Source organism: Paroedura picta, unplaced genomic scaffold, assembly GCF_049243985.1.
Source record: "Paroedura picta isolate Pp20150507F unplaced genomic scaffold, Ppicta_v3.0 Ppicta_v3_sca21, whole genome shotgun sequence".
Classification (NCBI taxonomy): domain Eukaryota; kingdom Metazoa; phylum Chordata; class Lepidosauria; order Squamata; family Gekkonidae; genus Paroedura; species Paroedura picta.
In genome coordinates, this window is record NW_027518618.1 from 3,030,144 (window position 1) to 3,057,859 (window position 27,716).

A 27,716-nucleotide genomic window follows, 5' to 3' on the forward strand; every position below is an offset into this window, starting at 1 on the left:
ATGGGAATTGTAGTCCATGGGCATCTGGAGGGCCGCAGTTTGACTACCCCAGCTCTAAAGCAAGGGCCCGGTAGGTTCTTGCGGGGAAAAGGTGGTCCCAGTTACATCAGATGTCGCACTGCTCCTCTTGGCGTCCCTTCTTCAGTCGTCTGAGGGATTTTTTACATGCGTCTCGACAGCTAGGAAGTCTCTCCGCAGCTTTCGAATGCAGGTCGCATCAGGGTTTGGGGAAGACGAAACTGTCCAGCTAAAAAGATGAAAAGAGAGAACCGGTTTGTGGCTTGCACGCTGGAGGGAGGGAGTTTTGTCAGGGCGTTGGCTGTGGAGCTGGTGACAAGGGCTGATCTTTCAGGGAAATTCATTTGGCTATCCGTCTGTCCGTCGCTCTCGGTCCGGCCAGCTTGTGGCACTTTACAATGGGTTAAAAACATGACTTTAAACCTCAACAGAACCCATAAAACCCCTCAACCCGATTGAGTCAGTGGATCCCTTTGGCCCAAGGCCTTGGGGTGCTCAGAGGAGGGCCCCAGTAGATCTTCCTTGTCCAGGCCTCAACCAAATGCCTGGTGGAAGAGCTCCACCTCGCTGGCCCTGCAGAACTGCTCTTCCGGGAGCTCGTCCCGCCAGGCAGGGGCCAAGACCCACTTCTCTGCTCACGTAACCTTGAGGGATTTCAGCTCAGAGGGGAAGGCTCTGCTCGGCACACCGAATACGCCCGGGTCGGTCCCCAGACCCTCCAGTTAAAAGGGTCCGTTTGTAGGGGGTGGGTGGGCTTTCTCCTACCTGAGACCCTGGAGCAGGGGTAGTCAAACTGCGGCCTTCCAGATGTCCATGGACTACAATTCCCAGGAGCCCCTGCCAGCATTCGCTTGTCTACCCTTTGTCTTTTTTCCTCCGCTCTGCTGGGTCTTCTTTTACCTGGTGAGACAAAAGCAGAGGAAACTGCAGACAGGGGCAAGAAAAGCGACTCTCTGCCTTGGGAAGCAGAGTCTCCAGGCAGGTGGAATTTCTCTGAGGGGTCAAAGCACAAAGACCCCAGGCCAGTTTGCCTCGTGGGGGTGAGGGTGGAGACGGGCGCCTCTGCGCGAATGACCTTGACCATCTTATTGGCCAACCAGTTCCTCTGGATGTCCAGCAACAGGGCCTAGAAGGCAAGGCCTCCCCTGATGTTGCCTCCTCCAGTATTTTGGGAGATGTCTCCCCCATGCTCATCGGCACTCTAAACTCAAAAGTCCCATGCTCTTCCAGCTTTCCTCTTAGGGAAGGGGCTCCAACCACATTGACTCCTCTACTTCAGTAATCTCAGGGCTCTCTCAGCCTCCCCTCCCTCACAGGGTGTGTGCACTTTCTCCAGATTGGCACAGTCTTCCAAAAGGGGCCTTGCAATAAATGCCCGCAGGGGGGCGGACAACGTCGTCCCTTCCCTCAAAAACCCCAACAAGGAGTCTGCCTCCGCCCCCACTGCAGCGCCCTGGCTGGCATTTTCATTGCTGCCGTCCGCTTCCTCCCCAAGACCTTTCCCCCTCTCAGTCTGGAAAAACCTGGTGGAAGAGCTCCGTTTTACAAGCCCTGCAGAACTGCGCTAGTTGCAGTGGGGCCCAGATGTGTTCCAGGAGCTCATTCCCCCAAGATAGGGGCCGGCACAGAAAATGCCACAGTCCTGGTTGGGGACAAACATACCTCTTTGGGGACACCAACTGGTTGCTATTTGGAGAACAAAGTTCTTGGGGGAGGGGGGATTTTTTTTTTTTTTAAGCAAGACACCTGAAGCAAGGTGTCTTGGTTTTTTTTTTTAAGCAAGACACTGGATCGAGGAGAATCCAAATGCTTTGACCTTTTGCTCTGCTAAAGTATTATGTGGGAGGGGGGGTGTTTGTGTGTCAGAACTCTGGCTTGTGATTCCTCCTTGTGCATCAGTCCTGGCAGACACTGAACTCTGGCTTCTCATGAGCTCAGCGGGAGCCCATGGGTGAAAGACAATAAGCCACCCATGGAGAGAGGGGTGGTGGCCCAGGCCCAAGGTGTCCCTCGAGGCCTCCTAATGAAGGGGCCCTGCTCTCCCATGTTCTCTCCCCCCAAGTGGCCATCACCGGCACGTCAAAACGGGAAGGGAAGGCGGGATGGAGAAACACAAGGGGCAGCCAGGAAGCAAAAGCCTGGAGCCAAGGTCAAAAAAGCATCATTATTTGCTGGGAAACTGGTTGGCCGGCTCCAAACCAACAACTGCGCATCCCTCCCAAGGGGAAGGGGAGAGGAGCGCTGCCCAAAAGAAAAATGGCCCAAGCAGCATGTGCATTGAAACCAGCTGGTGTGGAGGGGCGGGGGTGGGGAGGAAAGAGCGAGAATCTTCTGACATCTTAAAGCAGGGGTAGTCAAACTGCGGCCCTGCAGATGTCCATGGACTACAATTCCCAGGAGCCCCTGCCAGCGAATGCTGGCAGGGGCTCATGGTACTTGTAGTCCACGGACATCTGGAGGGCCGCAGTTTGACTACCCCTCCTCTGGAGCAGCCAGCCTTTGCTGGCAGGGGCTCATGGGATTTGTAGTCCATGGACATCTGGAGGGCCACAGTTTGACTACCCCTGTCTTAAAAGTTTTAATGACACTCAAGTCTCCCCTTGATGTCTTTCCGAGCTCCTTCACTCCGCCACAAAACTGTGAGTTTACAAAGACGGTTGGCTCGGAGTCAAGGCTTGCTTAGCGGACAAGCTCCACTGGCTGGATCAAGGCAGCAAACGTGTCGGCCGGGCTCTCTGTTTCTGAGCCAAGCTTGTGAACAGAACGGAGCAGGGGAGGGCCGCTCCCTGTTTTTCTCCCGAATCAGGGATTCAGAACAACAACGGAGGCTCTTGTGAGCTATGGTGGGTTTTGCAGAAATATCCATTTAACTGGAACCATATCTTGTGGTAGGTGCCACGACTTAATCATGGAGCATTCCTTTCTCAGGCCCACGTCTCCCGCAAAGAGATGGATTTACCCCCCCCCCAAGTTTGAACTCACTTTGAAAAAGAAGAGTTGGGTTTATACCCTGCATATCACTGCCTGAAGAAGTCTGAAATTGGCTTCCAGTTGCTTCTCCCTTCCTCTCCCACAGCAGATTCCCTGTGAGGCAGGAGGACTGCTGTGTGAGAACAGCTCTGACAGGGCTGTGACTAGCCCTAGGTCACCCAGCTGGCTGCATGTGGAGGCGCAGGGGATCAAACCTGGGTGGCCAGATTAGGAGTTTTGCTGCTCTTAACCACGACACCATCGCTCACTTTGAATCTGGGGTAGTCAAACTGCAGCCCTCCAGATGCCCATGGACTACAGTTCCCATGAGCCCCTGCCAGCAAATCTGCTGTACATTCCCTGGACTCAGAGGTGGTCAAACTGCGGCCCTCCAGATGTCCATGGACTATAATTTTTATGGGAAATACTAACAACAGCCCTAAATGGATTTCTTAAAAAAACAAAAAAATGCAGGCATTTAAATGGGCCAATCCTGTTTGCAATTGCTTACTGTATTTTTTTCCAAAAAAAAATAAAAAAAGGAATGGAAGTAATCAAAAAATCAGATGGGTGAGAGGCTGTTGCAAGAATGAAGGGGGGGGGAAGAGATGCATCCTCCTCCCACACATGGCTCTGGGCTTGGAATTGATATCCTTTCCCCAAAGTTATCACAGAGCATCTAGGCAATGTTCCTGCCTTGCAGTCTATGCTGTTTTCCCTGCTGGCCTTCCACTTTCCTCTTAGAACTGGTTCAAGATGATACTTTGGCTTAGAATGGAGTTGCTAGTCTAGCCTGGCCCTTGCGACTGGGCAAAAGCGCTATTGACATATCTGGCAGGGTGTCTGGACCCCCCCACCCCCAAAAAATGTGCTGCTATTTGAACATGTCTCCCAAGGCAGCCTCATCCATTTATTTCCAAATGGTGGGATTTCAAAGAGAAAATGCAACTGGGAATAGTTTGATGAGAGGGCTGGTTTTGCTAGCAGGATGAACTTTTGTTTTTCTCTTGCTTGTAGATGTGGAAACATCTTAACATTTGATGCCATTCTGTCAGCTGACAACAGTGCAAGAGCACTAGTTCACTTTAAGACCACTGACCACTTTAAGAATTGACCTGAAGGGGTCTGAAGTCAACATATACATGAAGCAGCTTCATACTGAATCTGACCCATTTGGCCCATCAAGATCAGTATTGCCTACTATGGCAGCGTCTCTCCAAGGTCTCCAAGAGACCTTTCTGGTCCTTTTCACCGGAGATGCCGGGGATTGAACCTGAGACCTTCTGCCTGCCAAGCACAGGCTCTCCCACCAAGCCATGGCCCCTCTTCATGGCTCTACAAGTCTCCCACAAAGGTCTATCTCATCCCCTCCTGCCTGGTCCTTTTAACTGGAGATGCCGGGGATTGAACCTGGGACCTTCTGCATGCACAGCAGAGACTCTCCCACTGAGCCACGACCCTCCCCATGACTTCCCAGGGTGTCACACAAAGGTCTTTCCCACCCCCTCCTGATTGGTCCGTTTTAACTGGAGGTAGTAGGGATTGAACCTGGGACGTTCTGCATGCCAATTCCACGCTCTGCCACTGAGTCATGCCCCCTCTCCAAATGGACGACAAGGCCTCTCACCTGAATGTTTCCCTTTTTCACATTTGTCAGAGAGGAAAAAGACATTTTTTTTACAGTTTTCTCAAGGGTGTTTCTGTGCTCGGACAATGCACATAATAGGTCTTGCAAAATGCTGGAATTCTGACATCTGAATTCTGAAGTTCATAATCCTATCCCGGAGAATACCCCTGTGCTCATCTACTGCTAAGAGTGGGGAGGGAGGGAGGGAGGGAGGCTGGTCCATAGGAGTCAGCTACCCATTCTGGTCTTGCCTTGGATGCTGGGAAGGGCATGGCTGAGTTCTAATGGGAACAGACTGCTGCATTTGTGCTGAGGGAAGAACAGTTCTAATTCTGCTTTATTCTGGTATTGGGGGAATTGTGCTTCTCCTAGATGTTCCTGACCAAGCATGAAGATTTTATGATTGTGGGGGGGGGGGGGCAGGAAGAGATGCCTGTCTCTTGGGGCCCTTCCTTGCACGCCCAGGTAATTGCTAATGACCACTGTGGAATGGCAGGTGCATTCCCTCCAGGCCAGGCTGGATTCTGGAGATTTCTGATGGGGGGAGATCACTTGGGGTCACTAGACTAGATGACCCTGGAGGTCCCTTCCAACTCTATGAGTCAGTGATTCTACAAGATGTCAGGAAGGGGCCTTTCTGATTGTCCCACCTTCCCAGGAATCCCTTCTGGTGAGCACGGGGGACGGACCCTTTTCGGTGGCAGAAACTGTGGCCACTTTCCTGAATTTACTGCTCAGACAGCAAACGGCAGCATATTATTGGGCCTATAAAATTGGTGTTCTTCTATGCCAGAGATGCTGCCCAAGGAGGCTGTACAACCTGCTTTCCCAGCACAGAAAAAGACAAATGACTCCCTGAAGTTAATTAGTTAAGCAATCCTTGGATACAAAACAAAACAGAAAAGATAATAAGAAGGGAAAACCTGAGTTGAGCTCTGCAGAGAGATGAGCGCCCGATATACACCAGCTGTCCTGATGAAACCACTGAAAACAATTCTCTATTTTCTATTCTAAGCCCTCTTGAGCACCTCCATGGCAGAAAGGCGGCCTACAACAGTTCCGTATTTGGAAAGCCATTGCCTAGTAAAGCCGACTGAAACGATCTCCACGTGTCCCTCTTGCTCCCTTTACAAAGAGGAAATATTTCAGCCCCCTCTTGGTAAACTGTCCGATTCCTTTTAAGGGTTCCTTTCTCTGGAATAGCCGCGGTGGCCTTTTTGCAAGGGGCTAGAAAACTGCAGGGATGACTCATACAAGGGTATGAATCACTTTCCCTTTATAAGCATTCCATCTCACTTCATTATTCATTTTATATGCCGATATATGCAATAGCGTGGGAAGAATCTCCAAGAGCAAGACAGAGACGCCAGATCTAAGGCCTTGGGCACGTGCTGCTTACCGATCTACCAGACTCGGAATATTCAGAGCATCATTCAGGGCTGAGAGGAGCTGGGGGTGGCCACTCTCCTTCTTCCTCCCTTGCAGGTGAACTGGGCACGGCTCATTCCAGCTGCAGCATGGGTCCTTTGGACAGAGAGAGAGACACACACAGAGAGAGATCAGCTGTGAGGGAGTCGACTGCACCTGCCTCTGTGGCTTGTTCAGCATCCGGTGGCATGCCCCAAGCAGTACAACGGGCATCCCTGTGCCAAAACAGGCGGATTGCCAGCGTTGCCTGGACCTCATTGTGCTGCTCATCCTCCATACAACCGCTCTACCACAGGCTCCCCAAACTGGTGCCCCTGGACGCCTTTCCTGGCACCCACAGGGGTTTATAGAAAGTTGGTTTGGCGATGGGCATTTCCCTGGCCATGCAAGAAAGGGCCACAAGCGCCAAGCACAACACATCCCTTCCTGCCCACCCACTCACCATCTGCCTAAGTCCCTAAAGAAGAAGGGTTGGTTCTTAGATGCTGCTTTTCTCTACCCGAAGGAGGCTCAAAGTGGCTTACAGTCGCCTTCCCTTTCCTCTCCCCACAACAGACCTCCTGTGAGGGAGGTGAAGCTGAGAGAGCCCTGAGATTACTGAAGAAGAAGAATTGGTTCTCATATACCGCTTTTCTCTACCCAAAGGATGCTCAGAGTGGCTTACAGTTGCCTTCCCTTTCCTCTCCCCACAACAAACACCCCGTGAGGGAGGTGAGGCTGAGGAAGGCTGATATTACAGAGGAAGAACAATAGTTGGTTCTTATATGCTGCTTTTCTCTACCCGAAGGAGTCTCAAAGCGGCTTACGTTCGCCTTCCCTTTTCTCTCCCCACAACAGACACCCTGTGGGGTGGGTGAGGCTGAGGGAGCCCTGAGATTACTGCCAGGTCAGAACAGCTTTCTCAGTGCTGTGGCGAGCCGAAGGGCACCAAGCTAGCTGTATGTGGAGGAGGAGCGGGGAATCAAACCTGGATCCCCAGATTAGAAGTCTGCGCTCCTAACCACCACAACCGGCTACACGAGCATTTGTGTCAGATGGCTCTCTAGCCTTTGCTTAAAAACTTCCGAAGAAGAACTTACCACCGTCCGAGGAAGCCTGTTCCACAAGGAATCGCTCTGTCAGGAACTTCTGGATCTTTAGCCGAAACTCCTTTTAAACTAAATCCAACCCATTGGTTCTGGTGCATCCCTCTGGGTCACCTTGCCTTCTGCTGTTGGGCGTCCCTTGCGTGTGGCTCCGCCTTTTTCAGAGGCCATGTTGCGCCTTCAACCTCGTCCCACAATTCCAGTGGTGCCCACAGGTTGTTTTCTTCTTGGACCCGGGATTGCCCAGGCTCCGATAGGTCAGATCCCACAAAGGAAGTCCTCAGAGCCTCCGAGCAAACCTCTGGGGAGATCGGGCACCTCAAGAAGACCCTCCAGCCGTTCTTCCCCGAATGGGGGCCGCCATGCGCCCGGGCAGCAGTCAGCAGGTTCTCCTCTGCTTGGCTGCACATGGCACGGGTTGCGTCCTGCAACTCCACTGAAGCATCTGCCGGAGCTTGCGTAGGAAGGAGGGCACGGGCACCTCCGGGTGGCATTCGCAGGGCAGGCACAGGGGCTGGGGGCCAGTGCAGTTCTCTTGGGGTTGCAGCTTGTCCAGGCGGCTGATCAGCCTGGAGAGGTTCTTCCTCAGCTGCTCCTCCTCCTCCTCCTTCTCGATCACCCGCAGCTCCAGCCGGAAGCAAGCCAGGTCCTTGTCATAGCAGGCCTCCTGAAGACAAAGAAACCCAGCTCTCTGCGTGTTAAAACGACCCGTTCCCCTCCCTCCCCCCCCAAAAAAAAACACAGCATGGGATGAAGGCGACCTCGGCTTAGATTGGTTAGTCAGTGAGCGAGCAGCCGGGATAGCTGAATGGAACCTCCATGCTCAGAGGCAGTATACCTGTTGGGGGCTGGATGTCAGGAGGAGGCAGGAGGTTCTGGAAGGGGGCAGTCCTAGCTGTTCAGGGGTGGCCAAACTGTGACTCTCCAGATGTCCATGGACATCTGGAGAGCCGGATGATCAGTGAGGCCACCCAACAGAAAAAGTTCAGAAGATTTCCTGTGTTTTTTGGGTTGGTTCTATGGTTGCCACCCTCCAGGTGGTGGCTGGAGATTGCCTGGGATGACAGCTGAGCTCCAGGTGACAGAGAACATGGCTGCTTTCGAAGACGGACCCTGGGGCATTGTACCCCACTGAGGTCCCTCCATGGACTCCACCCCCAGATCTCCAGGAATCTCCCAACCCTGAGTTGGCATCCCTACTGCAAGCAGACCAAACCTGCAGGATCGAACCCTGTCAGTGACCTTTTGGGGGAATATCTACACTTTGCTTTGGGGCTTTAGAATGTGCTTCCATTATATGGTTGCCAGATCTGGGTTTGGGAATTCCTGGAGGTTTGGGCACAGGAGGCGGGATTTGGGGACAGGAAGGGCCTCAACATGGTCTGATCCTGCATTGAGCAGGGGGGTTGGACTAGAGGACCTCTAGTGCCCCTTCAAGCTCTAGGATTCTATGAGATATCCAGGTCCCACCGGGAGGTTGGGAACCTTGTCTTAGAACCCTTTTGCTCCATGAGCATTTTGATATTTGTTTTTGAACAATCCTGTGCTGAGACTGTCTATGAATTCTTTCTCTAGATTTAGCTGTACAGTTCCTTCTTTAAAACAACTGGATTCTTTTCTTTCACTCGGGTTTAGTTTCCTTATATTGGGACATCTGAGTAAAAGAACATCCGGCTTTAAAAACATCCCTCCAATAATTGCATGAAACTAAGTGGGGGTGCTGCCCTGGTTATGAGCACCTTCTTCAGTGTCTTTCCTTTTCTGTAGTCCAGACGTCAAGGTGAATGGCCTGATGCTGGAGACATCTTCCCCAAGGGAAGAAGAAGAGCTGGCTTTTATACCCCACTCTTTTCACTACTTGAAAGAGTCTCCAAGTGGCTCCCAATTGCCTTCCCTGCCTCTCCCCCCCAACAGGCACCCTGTGAGGTCAGTGGGGCTGAGAGAGCTCAGGGAGAACTGAGATGGCCCAAGGTCACCCAGCTGGCTGCAGGTGGAGGAGGAGTTTGGAATCAAATTTGGCTCTCCAGATTAGAGGCTGCTGCTGGCCCCAAAGCAGAAAATTACTTGGTGAGTCAGACCTGCCCTAAGTAGGGAGGCCGGCTGGGGAGAGCGTTTTGCTGACCACTCCCTTCTCACATCGGTCGAAGATACGCACTGTGAAATCCTCTGGTGTGTATAGTTTCGCATCGCTGGAGTTGCCCTAAGGAAAGATTTCGATACAGAGAAACAATCTCAGAGGGCAGTCGTGCCGATCTGCAGTAGAAGAGCTGGATTCAAGTCTAGGAGCACCATGAGAGTCCAACGTGATTTTTTTTTGGGGGGGGGGTTAATATGAGCTTTATAAGTGGCTGACAAAGAGAGATCCTGGTGGGTCCTGAAGCAGGAGAACAAAGTTGAGTCCAGGGGCATCTTTAAGACCAACAAAGTTTAATTTGAGGTATAAATGTGCATGATCGTGCAGTTATCTGATGAAGTGGGCCTCCCACGCAAAAGCTGCTACTCAGAATGAAACTTTGTTGGTCTTCAACTGGTTTAACTGTTAAGTAAAAGGTGCCATGGGCTCAAGCGTCATTCTATATCTTTCTGTAACTGCATCCGCACGAAAACCTCTACTCAGAATGAAACTTCGCTGGCCTTAAAGGTGCCCACTGGACTCAAACTTTGCTCTGTAAATGTGCTCTAGAACTATGTTTGAGTCTTAAAGGTGCCATTGGACTCAAAGAGAAAGCCATTGAAATTCGTTTTCCAAGTCCTGCTCAAGATACTCCCTTTGTCACACTGAAAATAGCCAGAGGTTTAGAATTTAGATTATTTGTTTATAGCCCACCCATGACCTTCTCCCCTCCTCCAGTTTCTCACAACAATCCTACGAGGTAGGCCACAGCAAGCGCTTTCAGTGGGCCGTGGGTCACTTGGCAGTAGAAGCAGGGATTCAAGCCCAGTTTAAACATGGGAGGGGGGCAGAGGAGAGAGGCAGTAGACAAGGTTGTCCCTCTTCGGCTTGCCTGCGGAGAGTCACGCTTTGGAAATTCCTCTGTTCTGCGTTGCCAACCTCCAGATGGCACCTGGAACACTTTTGCTATTACAATGGATTTCTAGGCAACCAAGACAGGGTTGCCAACTGAGTGGAGAATCTCCTGGAGAATATGGGGATGGAGCCGGGGAGAGCGGGGTTTAGGGAAGGGGGGTTCAGGAAGGAGAATTCACCCCCCGCCAAGCAACCCTTTTCTCCAGGGATCCTAATCTCTATAGTCTGGAGATGAGCTGTAATTCCCAGGGATCCCCAGGTCCCCCCTGGAGTCTGGCATCCATCCAGCCACCCCCTGGAGGTGATAACTAGACCAGGAACAGTTCCCCCCCCCCACGGGGAAATTGGGTGCTTTGGAGAGTGGATTTGTGGCACTGCGCCCTGCTTTAGTACCTCACCTCCCCAACTCCTCCCTTCCCCCCCCCCCAAATCTCCAGCTTCCAACTCAGAGTTGGCAAACCCCAGCTTTTTCATTTGGAAACCTCCCTGCAACTAGAAAGCCAGCAGCACAGCACAGCAAAGAGAAGATTTCCTGGGATCGTCTTTACATGAGGCTTTGATTAGCAACTCGGGGCTTTTTTCCAGAGATTTTTTCGCCTTGCAAGAAGGAATTTGCTCCCACTTGTTGTTTTCCACGGATAATTTCCTGGCTAAGAAAGGGGCTGTAGGCTTGGCATCTGTCAGAGGGCTCCAGGGGAATCTATTGAGCGCTGCTTCTTTCTTCTGCACGGGAAAATGTCTCGTCTGAATTAGAAGCCTGCTCATTCCTCTGTCAGTCAATTAATGACTCTGTTCGCGGACCTGGATTTTAAGGTCATGCTGGATGTCTTCAAACACAGAGTGGCCGCAACGAAACGCCATTGTTTCCCATGAATATCGAACAGGAATACTTTTTAAAGATATTGCTGTCTCTTTCTGTTCAAACAGCCCATGGTCTTAAGACTTAGTTGGGACAAATTGGGGTTTTTTTTGGGGGGGGGGGGAGGGACGTCAGGAAGAACTAAACCATGCTCCTTTTACAGGGAGGGAACAAAACGTGTTCTGGCCAGAAAGAAAAACAGCCTCTTCAACCTGAGAGCCCTCGTGGTGTGAGGGTCAGAGCACCTGGATGCCCCAGGGCTGAATCCCCTGCCTGGGCCTAGCCTACCTCGCAGGGCTGATGTGAGGATAAGAGAGAGGAGAATACTCAGCATGCCTGGCCTGGACATTGGGGGGCACTGCATCTCTCTAAAGGTGCATAGGTGTTGGAGTAGTAGTAGTAGTAACAATAATAATACATCTTATAGCCTGCCCTTCCCAGTTGGCTCAGGGTGGGTAACGCCTACATGCTGTAAAGCTACCTTAAGAACAGTTGGTAACAATTCAACTTTCTAAATTAAATTATGTTAAATATCATCGACTTATTAGACTGCCTGTATTAGGGTTTTGTGGGGGGGGGTGTAGTTTCATTTCTGCTGGACAGTTAGCTTGAGGAGGGGGTGTTTTTTGAGGTGTTATCTGGGCCCACGTCCTGGCCTCAGCCAGAGGCCCGTCAGAACAGCTCTGTCTTGCAGGTCTCCGGAAGAGTTGAAGGTCCTCATCAGGGGGAGTATCCCACCCGGCTGGGGCCAGGACCGAAAAGGCCCTGCTGACTTTGCCTGAGGCCCATCTTATGTCTTTGGGGCCAGGGATCCTGAGCAAGTACGGGTCACTGGAACTTAGTGCACTTTGGGGGGTGTCAGAGAAGAAGCGGTCCCATAGGCACAAAGGTCCCTCCCAGACATTATCTCAGGGGTAGTCAAACTGCAGCCCTCCAGATGTCCATGGACTACAATTCCCACGAGCCCCCTGCCAGCATTCGCTGGCAGGGGGCTCCTGGGAATTGTAGTCCATGGACATCTGGAGGGCCGCAGTTTGACTACCCCTGCATTATCTCCTTGAATACGATGCCTCTCTTAACCTGGGAACTGCCCTCCCTCGCTTTGTCCTCTCCCTCTCTTCCCATGGCTGTCCATGGAGACCCACGGCAGTCTCTCCAGCCCTCATCCTCCCACACTCAGGACACCAGACAAGCTGGCCCTTTGAGAGAGGAAAAGATCCCCTTCGATTAGCCCCCCCCCTTTCCTCTGCAAACTGGCTCTACTTGAATCAATAGAGATCTGCCTTTTGGGCAATTTACTTCTTGCAATTCTTGGGTACTGCACTCGCCCTCTACCATGTTTCTCTGTCTGGGCAAAACTCTGCTCTGTTAAGAGAAGGAGTAAGAAGTACTTATCCTGGATACTTTAGGCTGATCCTGTATTGAGCAGGGGGGGGGGGGTGGCCTAGATGTTCCTTTCAGCTCTAAGAAGAAGGAGCTGGGTATTTGTTCCCCGGTTTTTACTACACAAAGGCATCTCAAAGCAGCTTACCAACCTCTTTCCCTTTCTGTTCCGATCACAGACACCCTGCGAGGTAGGTGGGGCTGAGAGAGCTCTGAGAGAACTGGGACTGGCCCAAGGTCACCCAGCTGGCTGCATGGGGGGGGGGAGTGGGGAATCACCACCACCACCCCGGTTCTCCAGATTAGAGGCCGCTGCTCTTAATCACAACCCCAAGCTGGCTCTCGATAAATATAGGATGTAGTCCACCTTGGGGTCCCCATTGGGGGAGATGGGTGGGGTGCAAAGGAAGAGAATAAAGAAAGGAAAACGCCTCAGCCGGGTCCCTGCATCGGTCTCTTCCCCGTGACCCTCCCAACCCTCCTTCCTTGAGTGCTCACCAAGTGCTCCTGGATGAGGCGGGTCAGTATCTTCATTGATTCCTGCTGGCAGGGGTGCTGCCCGCTGGTGACGAGAGCCATAAGCAGGGTGGCCAGGAGAACGGCCAGGAAGGCTTTCGGGTCAGACATCTCCGGTCCAGGGCATCGTCCTCGGCCCGTGGAGAGCTGCATTTACATCCAGATGCTTCTGGGGAGGGACAGATCCTAAATCAAGGAGGAGTTCCTGGAACAGCTTTCTCACCCCTCCCAAATATTTCCTTGCTTGTTTAATTTATAGCCGGCCAGCCCCAGAACTCTGGCTCCCGGTGGGTAAATTCCCCGTCCGTTGGTAGTCCCTCCTTCCCAGTGACGGGCTAGGCCATTGTCCATGCTGCCCCCAGAAAATGTTGTTTTGGTGCTCCCCCCCCCCCAAAATACAGATTCTTCTGTCTTGCTGAAAGTGCGTGCTTTCACGATGCATTTAAACTGGTTTAACATGACATAGCCCTAGGTAAAGAATTATAGGGACAGTAGTGTTGGGGGAGAGAAACCTCAGGACCCAGACACAACGATCCCTCCCAGAAGTAACATGCAAAACAGTGGAGCTGTTTCTTCAGGGATAGTCAAACTGCGGCCCTCCAGATGTCCATGGACTACAATTCCCATGAGCCCCTGCCAGCGTTCGCTGGCAGGGGCTCATGGGAATTGTAGTCCATGGACATCTGGAGGTCTGCTGTTTGATTACCCCTGCGTTAGATGGTCCACCCTGAAAAGTTAAGGTGCAAAAAATATGCAGTCTGCATCCAACTCTTGTCCACGCCAACAGCTTTCCTGGGGCCCGTGGGTTGTTTTAAGACCGGGCATAGCGTGGTGAGGCGGGCCTTATGCCTAGCAGAGCTTCTGATTGGCCGCTAGAGAGCTGATGGGGGTGTACAAACGTTTTAAGGCTTGCTTTGGCAGCCCCTGACACTGCAGCACATGGATGGTAAACCAATGGTAAATGACCGACGGTAAACCGTGGCAGCCATTTTGCGGTTGGCTCCTCCTCCTGCGGCAGCCATCTTGCGACTGCGCCAACTGCCACGATGTTAGAAAGCCAATGGGGCCTGGCTTTTTTTTGGGGGGGACGGGACCCTGGCCCTAGAATTTAAAACTGTGTGCAGCAGAAGGAATGGGGGTGGGGTGGGGTGGGGGCTTTCGGAACAGGGTACAATTTGGCCGGGCTTCACACACACTCTGGTCCACATCCACCAAACCACAAATTCTGGCCAACAACCCTCAGCAGTCGAGACTGTTCTCAGTGTAAAAAGATCCAACACACATCCAAACAGGGAATCTGGTTTCTAAGAATCAATCGTTCAAACTGCTTCGCCCCAGGTATTGCTGCGATGGATCGGAGGAGGCTGCCTTGCCTCCTTCACGCCTGGCAGGACCAAACAGCGGACAGCAAACTCTGTTCTTTGAACTCTCCAAAGCAAACCAAGCAGAAAGCTTGCCGAGAGTTTCTTTCTCTTATTGCAAGAAGAAAACAGTCCTCTGTATGACACAAAACAGTAGAAAACACAAGCACGCAGACATTGATGCTATAAGAACTGCAAACACCAGTGCCAAAAAAATGTCAAATCTCCCAGCGTTTCCCAAGCATGTCGGAGTAAGCAGAATTTCAAGCAAGCCAGATTTTGGATTGTTCTTTTAAACAACAGTTTAGGGGTTTCTCTGCAAGCTCAAGGCTCTCACACCCACACAAGAATCTCACCTTCGCTTTGGAGAGTTCCAGCCAGAGGAATCCGACTCCCTGGTCGCATCAGGGCATTTATACAGAAAAACGCAGTCTCATCTTATGCCAAATCTTTCCAAGTTAAGGGTATAATCATGGCCTCGATAAGCCATTGGCTCTTAGCCACTGGCGAGACAATCAAAGAGGTGCCTCTAAAAATACCTCTGAGGAGTGCTCAGGATCCGTCTCAAGCGATCTTACGAAGGCCAAATTTAACTCTGAATCAGGACTCAAAAGCCAAACAGCGAATATTTCCAAACTGTTTTGATGGCCAAAGATAAAAAGTCCCCCAACCCCCTCCTTATGCAATCAGATCTGACCCACAGATGAACCAGATAGGAGCTCACGACTATGAGAAAACAGGCATGAGCAAGAGGAATAGTCTGGATCTAATCCAAATCCTGCCAGGTTAGGACGGGATTTCCTGGGGGAAATTTCTCTTGGCATGCGGACACCTCCAGTTGTCTCCAAGGTAATTCAGAAAATAACATTTGACAATAACCTGAGCAGGGGACGCCCATGGCCGCTCTTCTTCCCTTTCAAAGCTGTCCTCGTGCCTCTCGTTTAATCCCCAGTTTTATAGGCTGAAGAGAGGTTTTTCCACCCTTCCTCTTGGAGTCCAAACGCTGTTCTTCCTAGCCATCCTCGAAATTGCAGGTTTACGCCAAACCAGGCATGGCAGTAGCCTGGCCAGCATTTCCAGCACAAATTCATCCTCTGGCAATAAAACCCCTGTCTTTCTTGTGCCGGGAACCGAGGGCTTCCTCGCACAAGGGGGACTTGCTTGGTGTTGGCCGCTGCCGGGAGCTGGCTGAAGCGGAGCCCATCCGAGATAGAGGTCATGTGGCTGGGAAGGGCCGGAATGTCGGCCACTCTTGAGATTTGATTATGTCCAGCTGACAGCTGTGGACGCTGCATAGAGCCTTGGGTGCATGCTGTGCTGTCCTTGTTGGAACGAATAGACACAGTCACAGAGCAGGTGTGTTTTCACCAGCTGGTCCAAGTCTGACTTCACCATATGAATCCACCCAACGGTCACCCCCAGGCTGGACTACTGCAATGCACTCTGCATGGGACTGCCCTTGAAAGCGCTTCGGAAACTGCGGGGGGTCCAGAATGAAGCTGCCAGGTCACTGACCAGAACCTTATGGTTAGCTTGTATTACTTTAATTCTGCGACATGGGATTGCCTCTCCTGTTCCAATCCCTCATGCTTCCTCCAGTGGCCTTGTGCAGGGGCCTGGCTCCATATTTGCTTAGCAGTCATGAGGGAAAGGGCCTTCTGAGTTGTGACCCCACCAGATGACACCCCTGTCCCGTCAGACTGGTTGAGTTTCCCCAGGAAATGCAAAGTTGAATGAGCGATTTCTGCAGGAGTCTTGCAGGAGTGTTGCAGATTGTGTGTGACATCATGCGGGACGTTGAATTAGTAGCGTTTACCAAAGGTAAGACTTCTGCTACATGTAAGTCGTGTGGAATGGCCCCATGATTTTAAAGCGACAGCATCTGGTAATTATTTCGCCGAAATTCCCTCGTGCAAAATGGCTCACAGACTCCAAGTGCTTGGAAAGACAACAGCTCTTTATTCAATTAACACCAAGCACGGAACAGAGACAGCACTAATATACATTTCAGGCAGGCCACCAAGAGCTCTGATTGGCCCTTAACGGAGGAGCCTGATTGGCCCTTCACAGGGCCCCCGGATTGGTCCTTTATTAAAGTCTAGTGAAATAGGGATGGGTTGGCCTTCAAGCTGCCATTTGCATACTGGGGAGAATGGCCACATACATGAGAGTGTTTTCGCCCTTGAGCAACTCTGAAGAACAAGAGGAGTTGGTTCTTAGATGCCACTTTTCTCTACCCGAAGGAGTCTCCAAACGGTTCCAATCGCCTTCCCTTCCTCTCCCCACAGCAGACACCCTGTGAGGGAGGGGAGGCTGAGAGAGCCCTGAGATTTCTGAAGAAGAAGAAGAAGAGTTGGTTCTTAGATGCTGCTTTTCTCTACCCGAAGGAGGCTCAAAGTGGCTTCCAATCGCCTTTCCTCTCCCCACAACAGACACCCTGTGAGGGAGGGGAGACTGAGAGAGCCCTGAGATTACTGAAGAAGAAGAGTTGGCTCTTGTATCTCGATTGCATTTTGACTACGTTGAGTCTGATGACACCTTGAAGACCAACAGAGATTACCTGCAGGTATAATCTTTTGTGTGCCTGCACACTCATAGAATCATAGAATCATAGAGTTGGAAGGGCACATACAGGTCATCTAGTCCAACCCCCTGCTCAATGCAGGATCAGCCCAACGCAGGATCAACCCACTTCTTCAGGTAACACGATCTCTGAGGTATTTGGTGAGTTAAACTTTACAGGTTTTAAAAGCATCACTAGTATAGTGGTTAAGAACAGCAGTTTCTAATCTGGCAGGGTGAATTTCATTCCCTGCTCCTCCACCTGCAGCCAGCTGGGTGACCTTGGGCTAGTCACAGCCTTGATAGAGCACTGTTCTCCAAGCACGGTCCGCTCAGAACTCTCTTAGCCCCACCTACCTCACAGGGTGTCTGTTGTGGGGAGAGGAAAGGGAAGGAAGCTGCTTTGAGACTCCTTCGGGCGGTATAAAGTGAGGTATAAAAAAACACTCCTCTTCTTCAAATTTTGTTCTATTGCTTCAGACCAACATGGCTGCCCCCATGAATCTATCTTAATAGTACTTTGACTATTGATCGTATGGAGATCCTGGGATTGTCCGGCTGCCAGGCAGGAGATGTTCGGAGTAGGATTGTGCAATTCGGCTCAGTTTGGCTGCCTCAGTGATCACTGAAGTCCGAAGCAGTGCATAGGAGGAGAGCACTGCGGCGTGGAGAGGAGGGCCGACAGCGGGCACAAAGCTCTGTGCCTGCGTGTGGCCAGTGTATGGTGCACCGCTCCTGCCCCTCCTCTCCACGCCGTTGTGCTGGCTGCCCCGGGCTTTGGTGATCGCCGAGGCATCCAAATTCCCAAAGCACACTCCCCTCGTTCGGAGGCGGTTTGCCATTGCCTCCCGCTGAGTCCTGAGTCTGCCGTTCCTTGGAGGTCCCCCTTCTAAGTGTCAGCCAGGGTTTGCTTCCAACATCTGACAGGGTTGGGCGAGGCTGGCTTCCCCACTCTGGTTGGCCCGTTGACTGTCCATATCATATTGTCTGGTCTAAGACAGGGCTGTTATTTTTGGCTGGAGGTTAGTTGATAAGATTCCAGTAGTCCGTGTGTCCCAATAAAAACCAGGATGAGTGTATCCCGTTAAAACCTTTAATGTGAACGAAATAAATGGGTGAGACACACTATGCTAAATACGCATCTCCTCCTATGCCCCCGTAGGACAGCCTTGCTATAGTTTTGAATCACCCACGCTGCAGATCCGGTGAATTCCAGCGAGAAAAAGGTCTTTAAAATGTCACAAGATTCCATTTTATTTCTTGCGTCATGAACTAACACGCCTCCTCCTCTACAGTGGACAGCCAACCAGGCAAGAACTTGGGGTAGGGAGAAACCCTTCCCTTGACGGGAACAACTTTCGTGAGAATTCCTCCACCGCTTTGTTGTGGTCGACGGACACCCAATAAAGAGGAGACATTCCGAGAAGGACACGCCCGGCGTGGAGACGCATGAACGGCCCATCCTGAGTGGAGCGCTGCCATTCTAACTCCACAGAACTCCATGGGCTGAGTGTTAACTCTGCTCAGGGCCGCAGGGTTAAGGCACAGATGTGAGAAACCCCAGAGTGCTATGAAATTTCAGTGCACAGCTGCATTTTGGATAAGGCCACACAGAGTTTAACCCTTCAGCCCCCTGTAACACTAACTGAAACCAGGGCTGAATCTGCACTTACATTGTTTTTTCCGTTGTGGATCCTGCTGAATTCAGATTGATTTGAACTCAGGTCTTCCTCTGTTTCCCCCCCCCAACTGAAACAGAACGTGTTCTGCACATGATTAGGGAAGCTCAGAGTGGGGAGGGGAGCCAAGCGCAGCAGGAGCCTCTTTCTTCCTTTTCTTGAATGGGATGGGGTGGGGGGGGGGGAGATTGGAGACAGCAGAGGAGGAGGAATAAATCCAAGAGGCAAATCTCTGCTGAAATAAGTTAGGGCTTCTGGAGCACAGTCACTTTAAGGGAAGGCTTGCAACCGGGAACCAGGAAGTCTTTGAACTGACGCCCTGGCCAATCAGGGAAGACTGCTTTGCTCCTAGGCACAGCAGTGAGTTAATTCGCAAAGAGCAGAGATCTACACATTTACTGATGGCGGTTTTTGAAATATCAAGGCTTATATCCACTCCAGGATATCGTGGGGGAAAGGTAGGTTCACCACGAATCAATCATGCATGTTGCAGAGGGAAGATTTAAAGTGCCAAAAATAAAAATTGAAATGGAATTTAGTGTAGACAGGAGGGATTTATTCGAGCTGGCAGTGGGTAAAAATCCCCGTGCAGACTGCACCCTTGTAAGGCAGGCCTCAGGTTCTAATGCTGCCTCTCTCCCTTAGGATGTACTTTAGACTGTAAATTCTCTAGAGATTTGGGGGGATATGCTCCTGAGAGTTCATGCCTCCCATGTTGTGCGTCTCAAAGTTGCTCCTGGATTCGAATCCAAATTTTCGGCTGCAGCCCAACCCAGGCAGCCTATGACACAACTCTGTTAGGAGTGCGGCATTTGTGTTTTGAAGGGAAAAGCTCTCCTAAAACCTCACAGGGAAGCCCTGTGTGATTAGCCAAAGAAATAAACGGCCCCTCCCTTCCCTGCATGGCCCCAATATCAATCAGGACTGGGTAGGTGTATTATTTGCCTTTTAAAGACAGACGTACCTTAGGATTTCCCTTACAAAGCCTCCCTTGGCTTCAACATCACAGTGATCCAGGTCTATGCCCCAACCACTGCTGCTGAAGAGGATGAAGTTGACCAGTTCTATGAAGCCCTACAACACCTTATAGAAGCAACGCCAAAAAATGATGTGCTTATCATCATGGGGGATTGGAATGCTAAAGTAGGAAGCCAAACGATAACCGGGGTAACAAGCAAGTTTGGCCTTGGAGTACAAAATGAAGCAGGGCACAGGCTGGTAGAATTTGGTCAAGAGAATACAATGGTCATGGCAAACACTCTTTTCCAACAACCCAAGAGACGACTCTACACATGGACATCACCAGACGTCAGCACAGAAATCAGATTGACTATGTGCTCTGCAGCCAAAGATGGAGAAGTTCTGTACAGTCAGTAAAAACAAAACCAGGAGCTGATTGTGGTTCAGATCATCAGCTTCTTGTTGCAAAATTTAGGCTTAAATTGAAGAAAGTAGGGAAAAGCACTAGGCCACTCAGGTATGAACTAAATCATATCCCTGACGAATACACAGTAGAGGTGACAAATAGATTTAAGGAATTAGATCTGACAGACAGAGGGCCTGAAGAACTATGGACGGAGGTTCACAACATTGTACAAGAGGTAGCAACTAAAACCATCCCAAAGAAAAAGAAATGCAAGAAATCAAAATGGCTGTCTGAAGAAGCTTTACAAATAGCTAAGGAGAGAAGGGAAGTGAAAGGCAAGTGAGAAAGAGAAAGATACACCCAATTGAATGCAGAATTCCAGAGAAAAGCTAGAAGAGATAAGAATGCCTTCTTAAATGAACAGTGCAAACAAATAGAAGAAAACAATAGGCCCAGAGATCTCTTCAAAAAAATTGAAGATATAAAGCGAACTTTTCATGCAAAGATGAGTATGAAAGGAACAAAATGCTAGGGACCTAACAGAAGTAGAAGAGATTTTTAAAAGGTGGCAAAATTATACAGAACAACTATACGAGCTTAACATCCCTGATAACCACGATGGGGTAGTTACTGACCTACAGCCAGACATCCTGGAATGTGAAGTCAAATGGGCCTTAGGAAGTCTGAGCAACAATAAAGCTAGTGGAGGTGACAGCATTCCAGTTGAACTATTCAAAAGCTTAAAAGACGATTCAGTAAAAGTGCTACACTTAGTATGCCAACAAATTTGGAAAACTCAACAGGATTGGAAAAGGTCAGTTTACATTCCAATCCCAAAGAAGGGCAATGCCAAAGAATAGTCAAACTACCGCACCATTGCACTCATTTCTCATGCTAGCAAAGTTATGCTCAAAATCCTACAAGCTAGGCTCCAGCAATATGTGGACCGAGAACTTCCAGAAGAACAGGCAGGATTTCAAAGAGGCAGAGGAACTAGAGATCAAATTGCCAACATACGCTGGATCATGGAGAAATCTAGGGAGTTCCAGAAGAACATCTACTTCTGCTTCATTGACTATGCTAAAGCCTTTGATTGTGTGGAGCACAACAAATTGTGGCAAGTTCATAAAGAGCTGAATGCCAGAGCATCTTATCTGTCTCTTGAGAAACCTCTATGCAGGTCAAGAAGGAACAGTGAGAACCGGGCATGGAATCACTGATTGATTCAAAATTGAGAAAGGAGTTTGGCAAGGCTGTATACTGTTGCCTTGCCTATTTAACTTTCATGCGGAGCACATCATGAGAAAGGCGGGGTTAGATGAATAACAAATTGGGATCAAGATTGCAGGGAGAAATATCAACAACCTCAGATATGCAGATGATACCACTCTAATGGCAGAAAGTGAAGAGGAACTAAATAGCCTGTTGATGCGGGTGAAGGAGGAGAGTGCAAAAGTTGGCTTGAAACTCAACATCAAGGAAACGAAGATCATGGTATCCGGCCCTCTCAATTCCTGGCAAATAGATGGGGAAGAAATGGAAGTAGTGACAGATTTTATTTTCCTAGGCTCCAAGATCACTGCAATTGGGGACTGCAGCAAAGAAATTAAAAGACGCTTGCTCCTGGGGAGGAAAGCTATGGCAAATCTAGACAGCATCCTAAAAAGCAGAGACATCACCCTGCCAACAAAAGTGCGTTTAGTCAAGGCTATGGTCTCCCCAGTTGCAATGTATGGCTGTGAAAGTTGGACCATAAGGCCGAGCGTCAAAGAATTGAGGCTTTTGAACTCTGGTGCTGAAGAAGACTCTTGCAAGTCCCTTGGACTGCAAGGCGAACAAACCGGTCAGTCCTAGAGGAGATCAGCCCTGACTGCTCCTTAGAAGGCCAGATCCTGAAGATGAAACTCAAATACTTTGGCCACCTCATGAGAAGGAAGGACTCCCTGGAGAAGAGCCTAATGCTGGGAGCGATCGAGGGCAAAAGAAGAAGGGGACGACAGAGAATGAGGTGGATGGATGGAGTCACTGAAGCAGTCGGTGCAAACTTAAATGGACTCCGGGGAATGGTAGAGGACAGGAAGGCCTGGAGGATCAATGTCCATGGGGTCGCGATGGGTCGGACACGATTTCGCACCTAACAACAACAACAACAACAACAACAACAACAACAGATCATGCAGTTATTGGAAATTTGCTTCAGCTCCATACTGGAGATCAAGATCTGCTCCCTGTTACTTCGCTGTACAGAGAAAAGCTGCTTGCTTGGCTATGAGATATTTTACCTACAATGGAGTAGAGGAGAAATGGGGTATAGAGCGCTCTTCAGGCATCCTGAGGAATTACGTTTAGACTAAAATTAAGGATCACTTTAACTTTTATTGCAAACAGCTTAGCACAAGCTGGCACCTGAGACAGGGGGTTGTTTAGGAAAGACGATCTGTTTAGCATAAGTTTGAAGAATCAGGGCTGCCTGGGTGACCCTGCCCTGCCAGAAGGATGAGACCAGGGCTCCAGGGCTGGCCTGGAGACTTTGGGGGTGGACCTGCAGATGACTCTGGAGGAGTGGCATCTTTGCATTGGTCTCTGAGCCAAACCTATGAGGTGGAAGTAGGACATTCTATGTCACCTTTTGTTCTTTGCACAGATTTTTGTGGACATGAGTCCCTGGTGACTATCTTATTTTTGCTGCCACAAAAATAAAAACAGTTTTCCATTCTGGTGTGTCTTTGTGTGCTGTCACGCCAGGCAATGGGCTCTGTTGGAGGCCTACAGGGCGAGGCTATCAGGACAACGAAATCAGTTCCTCTGGAGAACATGGGCTGCTTTGGTGGGGCGGGGGGAGTAAAGTGTGGCTCTCCAGATGTCCATGGGCTACAATTGCAGGCAGGGACTCCTGGGAATCGTAGTCTATGGGACATCTGGAGAGCCACAGTTTGCCCACCCCTGCCCCATGGCAGTCCTCCTCACCCCAAATCGTGCCCACCCCCAGCTCCACCCTCCAAGTCTCCATGTATTTCCTAATCCAGAACTGGCAGCCTCAGGTCTAGAACAAATCAATCTTGAACTCTCCCTGGAAGGTAAAATGACTAAACTGAAGCTGTTACATTTTTGGTTACCTCATGAGAAGACACGTCACTAGAAAATAGGCTGCCTAAGGAGGTGGTGAGCTCCCCCTCACTGGCAGTCTTCAAGCAAAGGCTGGATACACACTTTTCTTGGATGCTTTAGGATGCTTTGGGCTGATCCTGCATTGAGCAGGGGGTTGGACTAGATGGCCTGTGTGGCCCCTTCCAACTCTATGATTCTATGATTCTATGATTCTATGAGTGTGCAGGCACACAAAAGATTATACCTGCAGGTCATCTCTGTTTGTTTTCAAGGTGTCACCAGACTCAACCTAGTCAAAATGCTCATTCGCTGGCAGGGGCTCATGGGAATTGTAGTCCATGGGCATCTGGAGGGCCACAGTTTGCCTACAGGGGTCTTATGAATTAATGTCCCCCCAAACACCCCACAACTAGCACCATTCTCATGTCTTGCCAATTGAGGCTGTGGCATCTAGGATTCAGTCAACACACTTTGACTTTTCCTAGCATTATTCTAGAATCACAGAATCATAGAGTTGGTACAATTCATGGGAATTGTAGTCCATGGACATCTGGAGGGCCACAGTTTGCCCACCCCTGCTCTAACCTGTTGGGGAAGCACCAATTAGAGGAGGAGGAGGAGAGTTGACTTTTATATGCCACTTTTCACAACCTGAAGGAGTCTCAAAATGGCTTACGACCTCTTCCTCTTCCTGTTCCCACAACAGACACTCGGGGAGGTAGATGAGGCCAAGAGAGCTCTGGCAGGACTGCTCGGTCAGAACAGCTCTATCAGTGCTGTGACTCAGCCAAGGTCACCCTGCTGGCTGCATGTAGAGGAGCGGAGAATCAGATTAGAAGCCACGTCACCACGCTGGCTCTTAAAAGAGCTCTGTAAAAGCTGCACATGAGAATTGAAAGTCTAACCACAGAGAAAAGCAGGGCATCTGAAAGTTGCGTAAACCGAACATTAGAACAAAAAGCAATTATTTATTGGCTAGTGCGCATAAATAGGATTCAAACCCACAAACAAAAATACTGCTGGAAACATAAATCCATATTGACAGCAATCTATAAAATGTTTCGCATACAGTTCTCAAGAACAATATTTAGGGTTGCAGATGTTATGACCGGGTTCATTTTGGCCCAGAGGGCTTTCTGCGGTCAGGTTAATATCAACCACAGAGAATCTATTCCAGCGTACAATATCTTGTTTAGGCCTGGCTGGCAGCGTGCGAGTAATAAAAAGTGACACCCGAAATAATGTTTATAATTCAATTCTCATAAAATACAGAGCTTACAGTCAAAAGAACCACCAGTTGGTCCTACTCCGAAATTAAATTCTTGGTGTGTGTTATTAGCCAAAAGTGAAGGTCACCCCCACAGGTGACGAGAACCAACACTGAGAATTTATGGTTTTAATATTTGTCGTTTTTAATCCTATTTCTGTGCACCAGACCATAAATAACTGTATTTTATTCTAATTTCCAAGAGCCTCTTGTGGCGCAGAGTGGTAAGGCAGCTGCCTGAAAGCTTTGCCCATGAGGTTGGGAGTTCAATCCCAGCAGCCGGCTCAAGGTTGACTCAGCCTTCCATCCTTCCGAGGTCGGTAAAATGAGGACCCAGCTTGCTGCTGGGGGGTAAACGGTAATGACTGGGGAAGGCACTGGCAAACCACCCCGTATTGAGTCTGCCATGAAAACGCTGGAGGGCGTCACCCCAAGGGTCAGACATGACTCGGTGCTTGCACAGGGGATACCTTTACCTTTACCTTTTTATTCTAATTTCCAGTTTGCTCAACCTTCTTCAACATAGCTTGATCCTTCAGGCTGGGCTTTTGGTCCCCTTTTGGATATCCTTCTGGACATATAAAATAAGGTGACCAGATTGTGCCACTTTTGGAGGGACATCTGGGGGCACCTGGCAAATTGTACTTATGTTGCAGGTAAAAATATATATATTACAATACTATTTTTGCATTCTATGTGTTCTATGAAAAATTTTGTTGCTCCATATAGACCAAATTTTTAATCAAGACTTGGTCTTGGGCAGGGGTAGTCAAACTGCGGTCCTCCAGATGTCCATGGACTACAATTCCCAGAAGCCCCTGCCAGCAGATGCTGGCAGGGGCTTCTGGGAATTGTAGTCCATGGACATCTGGAGGGCCGCAGTTTGACTACCCATGGTCTTGGGTGTCCCACTTTACCAATATTAAAATCTGGTCACCTTAATATAAAAAGACTTGGATTTTAAGAAAACTTCAATTTTTTCCAACATTCTCAAAAGAAATTTCCTCAAAATTCAACCAATGGAGAATAGATATTATGCTGAAAAATACTGTATTTTACTCGTAAGCTTTTATTGATGACTTTTTGTTTTGTAAAGGGCTTTGGCGATATACAATAAACATAATAGTCGGAAATGCTCGGAAACAGGGCAGAATTCAAAGCCGTAACCGGAAGTTCTGCAAGACAGTGTCTTGTAAAATATATCGCATGTTGCCAGAAGCGAAATGGAAGGAAAAAAGGCCTTGGATTTTGGTTTACAAGTCATTAGAATCTACGAAATGACTGTAGTCCGGTTCCATGAGTATTTCCGATTTCTGTACATCGTCAGCCCGGTTCAATCTTGTTGATTGTACCGTTTTTTCCTGTAATCGACCAGTTATCAAAAATCTATGGCTGGCTAACGTTCCTGAACGGAATTGCTTGTCCGAACATTCAAAATGATGCCAATTTATGTGAGATATTATTTATGTGAGATATTTCGAGCCAGCATCTCTTAGCTAAATGGATAAGCAGCATGAGATGGAAACTGGCAGGCAAGCAGATGCATTTTGCTGGGGCTTTTGCTCTTCTTATTTACAAATGTTTGGGCAGCCCTTATGTGATTAAGAAACTCGGGTGAACGAACTTCAACAACTTTAAACCAGAATGTCATTTTCTCTAGTCCTTGTGTTTATATCCCTGTCCAGCTTTCGTCCAGATAAACAGATTTGGAAAAGCACCTGGAATCCGAAGAGCAGGTTTAAAAAGCGAGCGCATGAATTTCAGCTGTTTCAGACGAAAGGGAGTAGCCACTAGCAGAGGCCCTGAGCCTAACACTCTTCCCTAATCTATCAGGGGTAGTCAAACTGCGGCCCTCCAGATGCCCATGGACTACAATTCCCATGAGCCCCTGCCAGCATGCTGGCAGGGGCTCATGGGAATTGTAGTCCATGGGCATCTGGAGGGCCACAATTTGACTACCCCTGAATTCTACATTGTCTTTTCTTCCTAAGCCAAGTTCCTAGGAAACCTCTGAAATTGCCTTTTCTGCAGGTTTCACAATGAAGGCCAGAGCCTGGGCCTTTGATGGCTGAGGCACCTTGAGCAGATCTGCATTTTTGGTGCTGCCAGGTCCCCTCACCCAGTTGCAGAACTCCTGGAGATCTGGGGAGGGAGCCCGGGGAGGGCAGGAACCTCAGGTGGGGGGAACAGGGGCCTAGAGTCTACCCTTTCCTCTAGCGGAACTGATCAGCTGTAATTCGGGGAGGTCTCCAGGCCCCACCTGGAGGACGCTCCAAACATGCTCTGGGACTACAGAAACTTTGACAATTCACCAAACTGATTTTGGCGGAGAGCTGGGAGGAGGAGGCTGGGGGCACCTGTCACCAGGTGGGTGCTTCTAGCTTCTAGCTTCACCATGGAGGGAGACAGAGTGATATGTTATCACTAGAGTTGCCAATCTCCAGGTGGACCCCAAAGAGCTCATGGAAACATCACCGACCTGCAGATTTCTCCTGGAGAAAACCGGCTGCTTTGGAAGGTGGAGTCTATGGCAAGGGACCCTGCTAGGGCCTGTCCCCCGGCTTCATCCCAAGATCTCCAGGAATTTCTCAACACGGACTTGGCAACCCAGAATTCTGCCTGTCTGGTTCTCCGGGCTCACTCAATTTGCCCAGGCCAGTCTCAGTTTTCTCAGCCAGAGGAGACTAGACTATCGTGGGTCACGGAAAGGGTGCAATCCCCTGCTTGGAGGGAAAGCTCCCTCACGTCTGGGGGAAGTCACATCCCCCGTGCACCTGACCCCCGTTCACAGGGTCCCCTGCTTCCCATCCCCGTGACTCACCCTGGCCAGGACTTCTCCGGCGGCCCCGGGTGCTCCCAGCGTCTCGCCCCAACCCTGCCGCTCCGGGAGCAGAAGAAGGCTGTGGAACAGGAGAAGGAAGGGAGGACTCTGAGCACGCTGCCTCCCCCGTCCCACTGGGTCATCCGCAGCCGCTGCCAGGATCTCCCCGAAGCTTGCCAACAAGCAACAACAACAACACATTTTTGTTTTAAGAAACAGAATGGCAGGAAAAGCTTAATCTCCGAGACCAACGTTGTCCTCAAGAGGAGGGGAAGCCTCTCTTTCAGGGAGATGCTGGCCTGCCCTGGGACCTCCGGCTGCTGCCAAGCCTGGCTGCTGGCCACCCCCACCCCCACCCCCAGTCCTCAGATGTGCCTTCCAGCCGCCTGCGGATCCGGTGGGGTTGGACACGGCATCCAGAGGCATCCCCAGAAGGAAAAGGTCTTCTCGCCCTTCGGCGTCCCGGAAAATAGAGGTGCCATTCTCCCTAACTCTGCGAAGACAATCGCGAGGAATAGCCATACGGTCCTGTGCATTTGTGGACAATTATTCAAGCGTCATATGAAAAATTGTTCAGTAGGTTAGTTCCAAATGAAGTCCAAAGGAGGAATTGGTAGCCCCCCCCCCCCCGTTTTGCA

At 50.0% G+C, this 27,716-nt stretch overlaps 1 protein-coding gene across 7 annotated transcripts; it reads right to left on the reverse strand.

Annotated features, from left to right (window-relative positions):
• Window positions 1–27,207, reverse strand: LOC143828274 (uncharacterized). 7 transcript variants are annotated; one of them, XM_077318572.1, is made up of 7 exons: window positions 27,079–27,207; window positions 12,897–13,083; window positions 9,284–9,328; window positions 7,123–7,795; window positions 6,015–6,139; window positions 784–918; window positions 7–247 (listed from the first exon to the last, which is right to left on the reverse strand). In XM_077318572.1, the coding sequence occupies exons 2-4, from the start codon at window positions 13,065–13,067 to the stop codon at window positions 7,508–7,510; spliced, it is 504 nt and encodes a 167-aa protein (XP_077174687.1). In that variant the 5' UTR covers window positions 13,068–13,083; window positions 27,079–27,207; the 3' UTR covers window positions 7–247; window positions 784–918; window positions 6,015–6,139; window positions 7,123–7,507. The 7 variants fall into 7 exon arrangements, with proteins under 7 accessions (XP_077174692.1, XP_077174687.1, XP_077174690.1 ...); XM_077318575.1 differs by having other exon boundaries at window positions 12,897–13,080; window positions 27,079–27,137; XM_077318576.1 differs by lacking the exon at window positions 27,079–27,207 and adding an exon at window positions 15,155–15,444 and having other exon boundaries at window positions 12,897–13,080.
• Window positions 27,208–27,716: the final 509 nt, after the last annotated feature.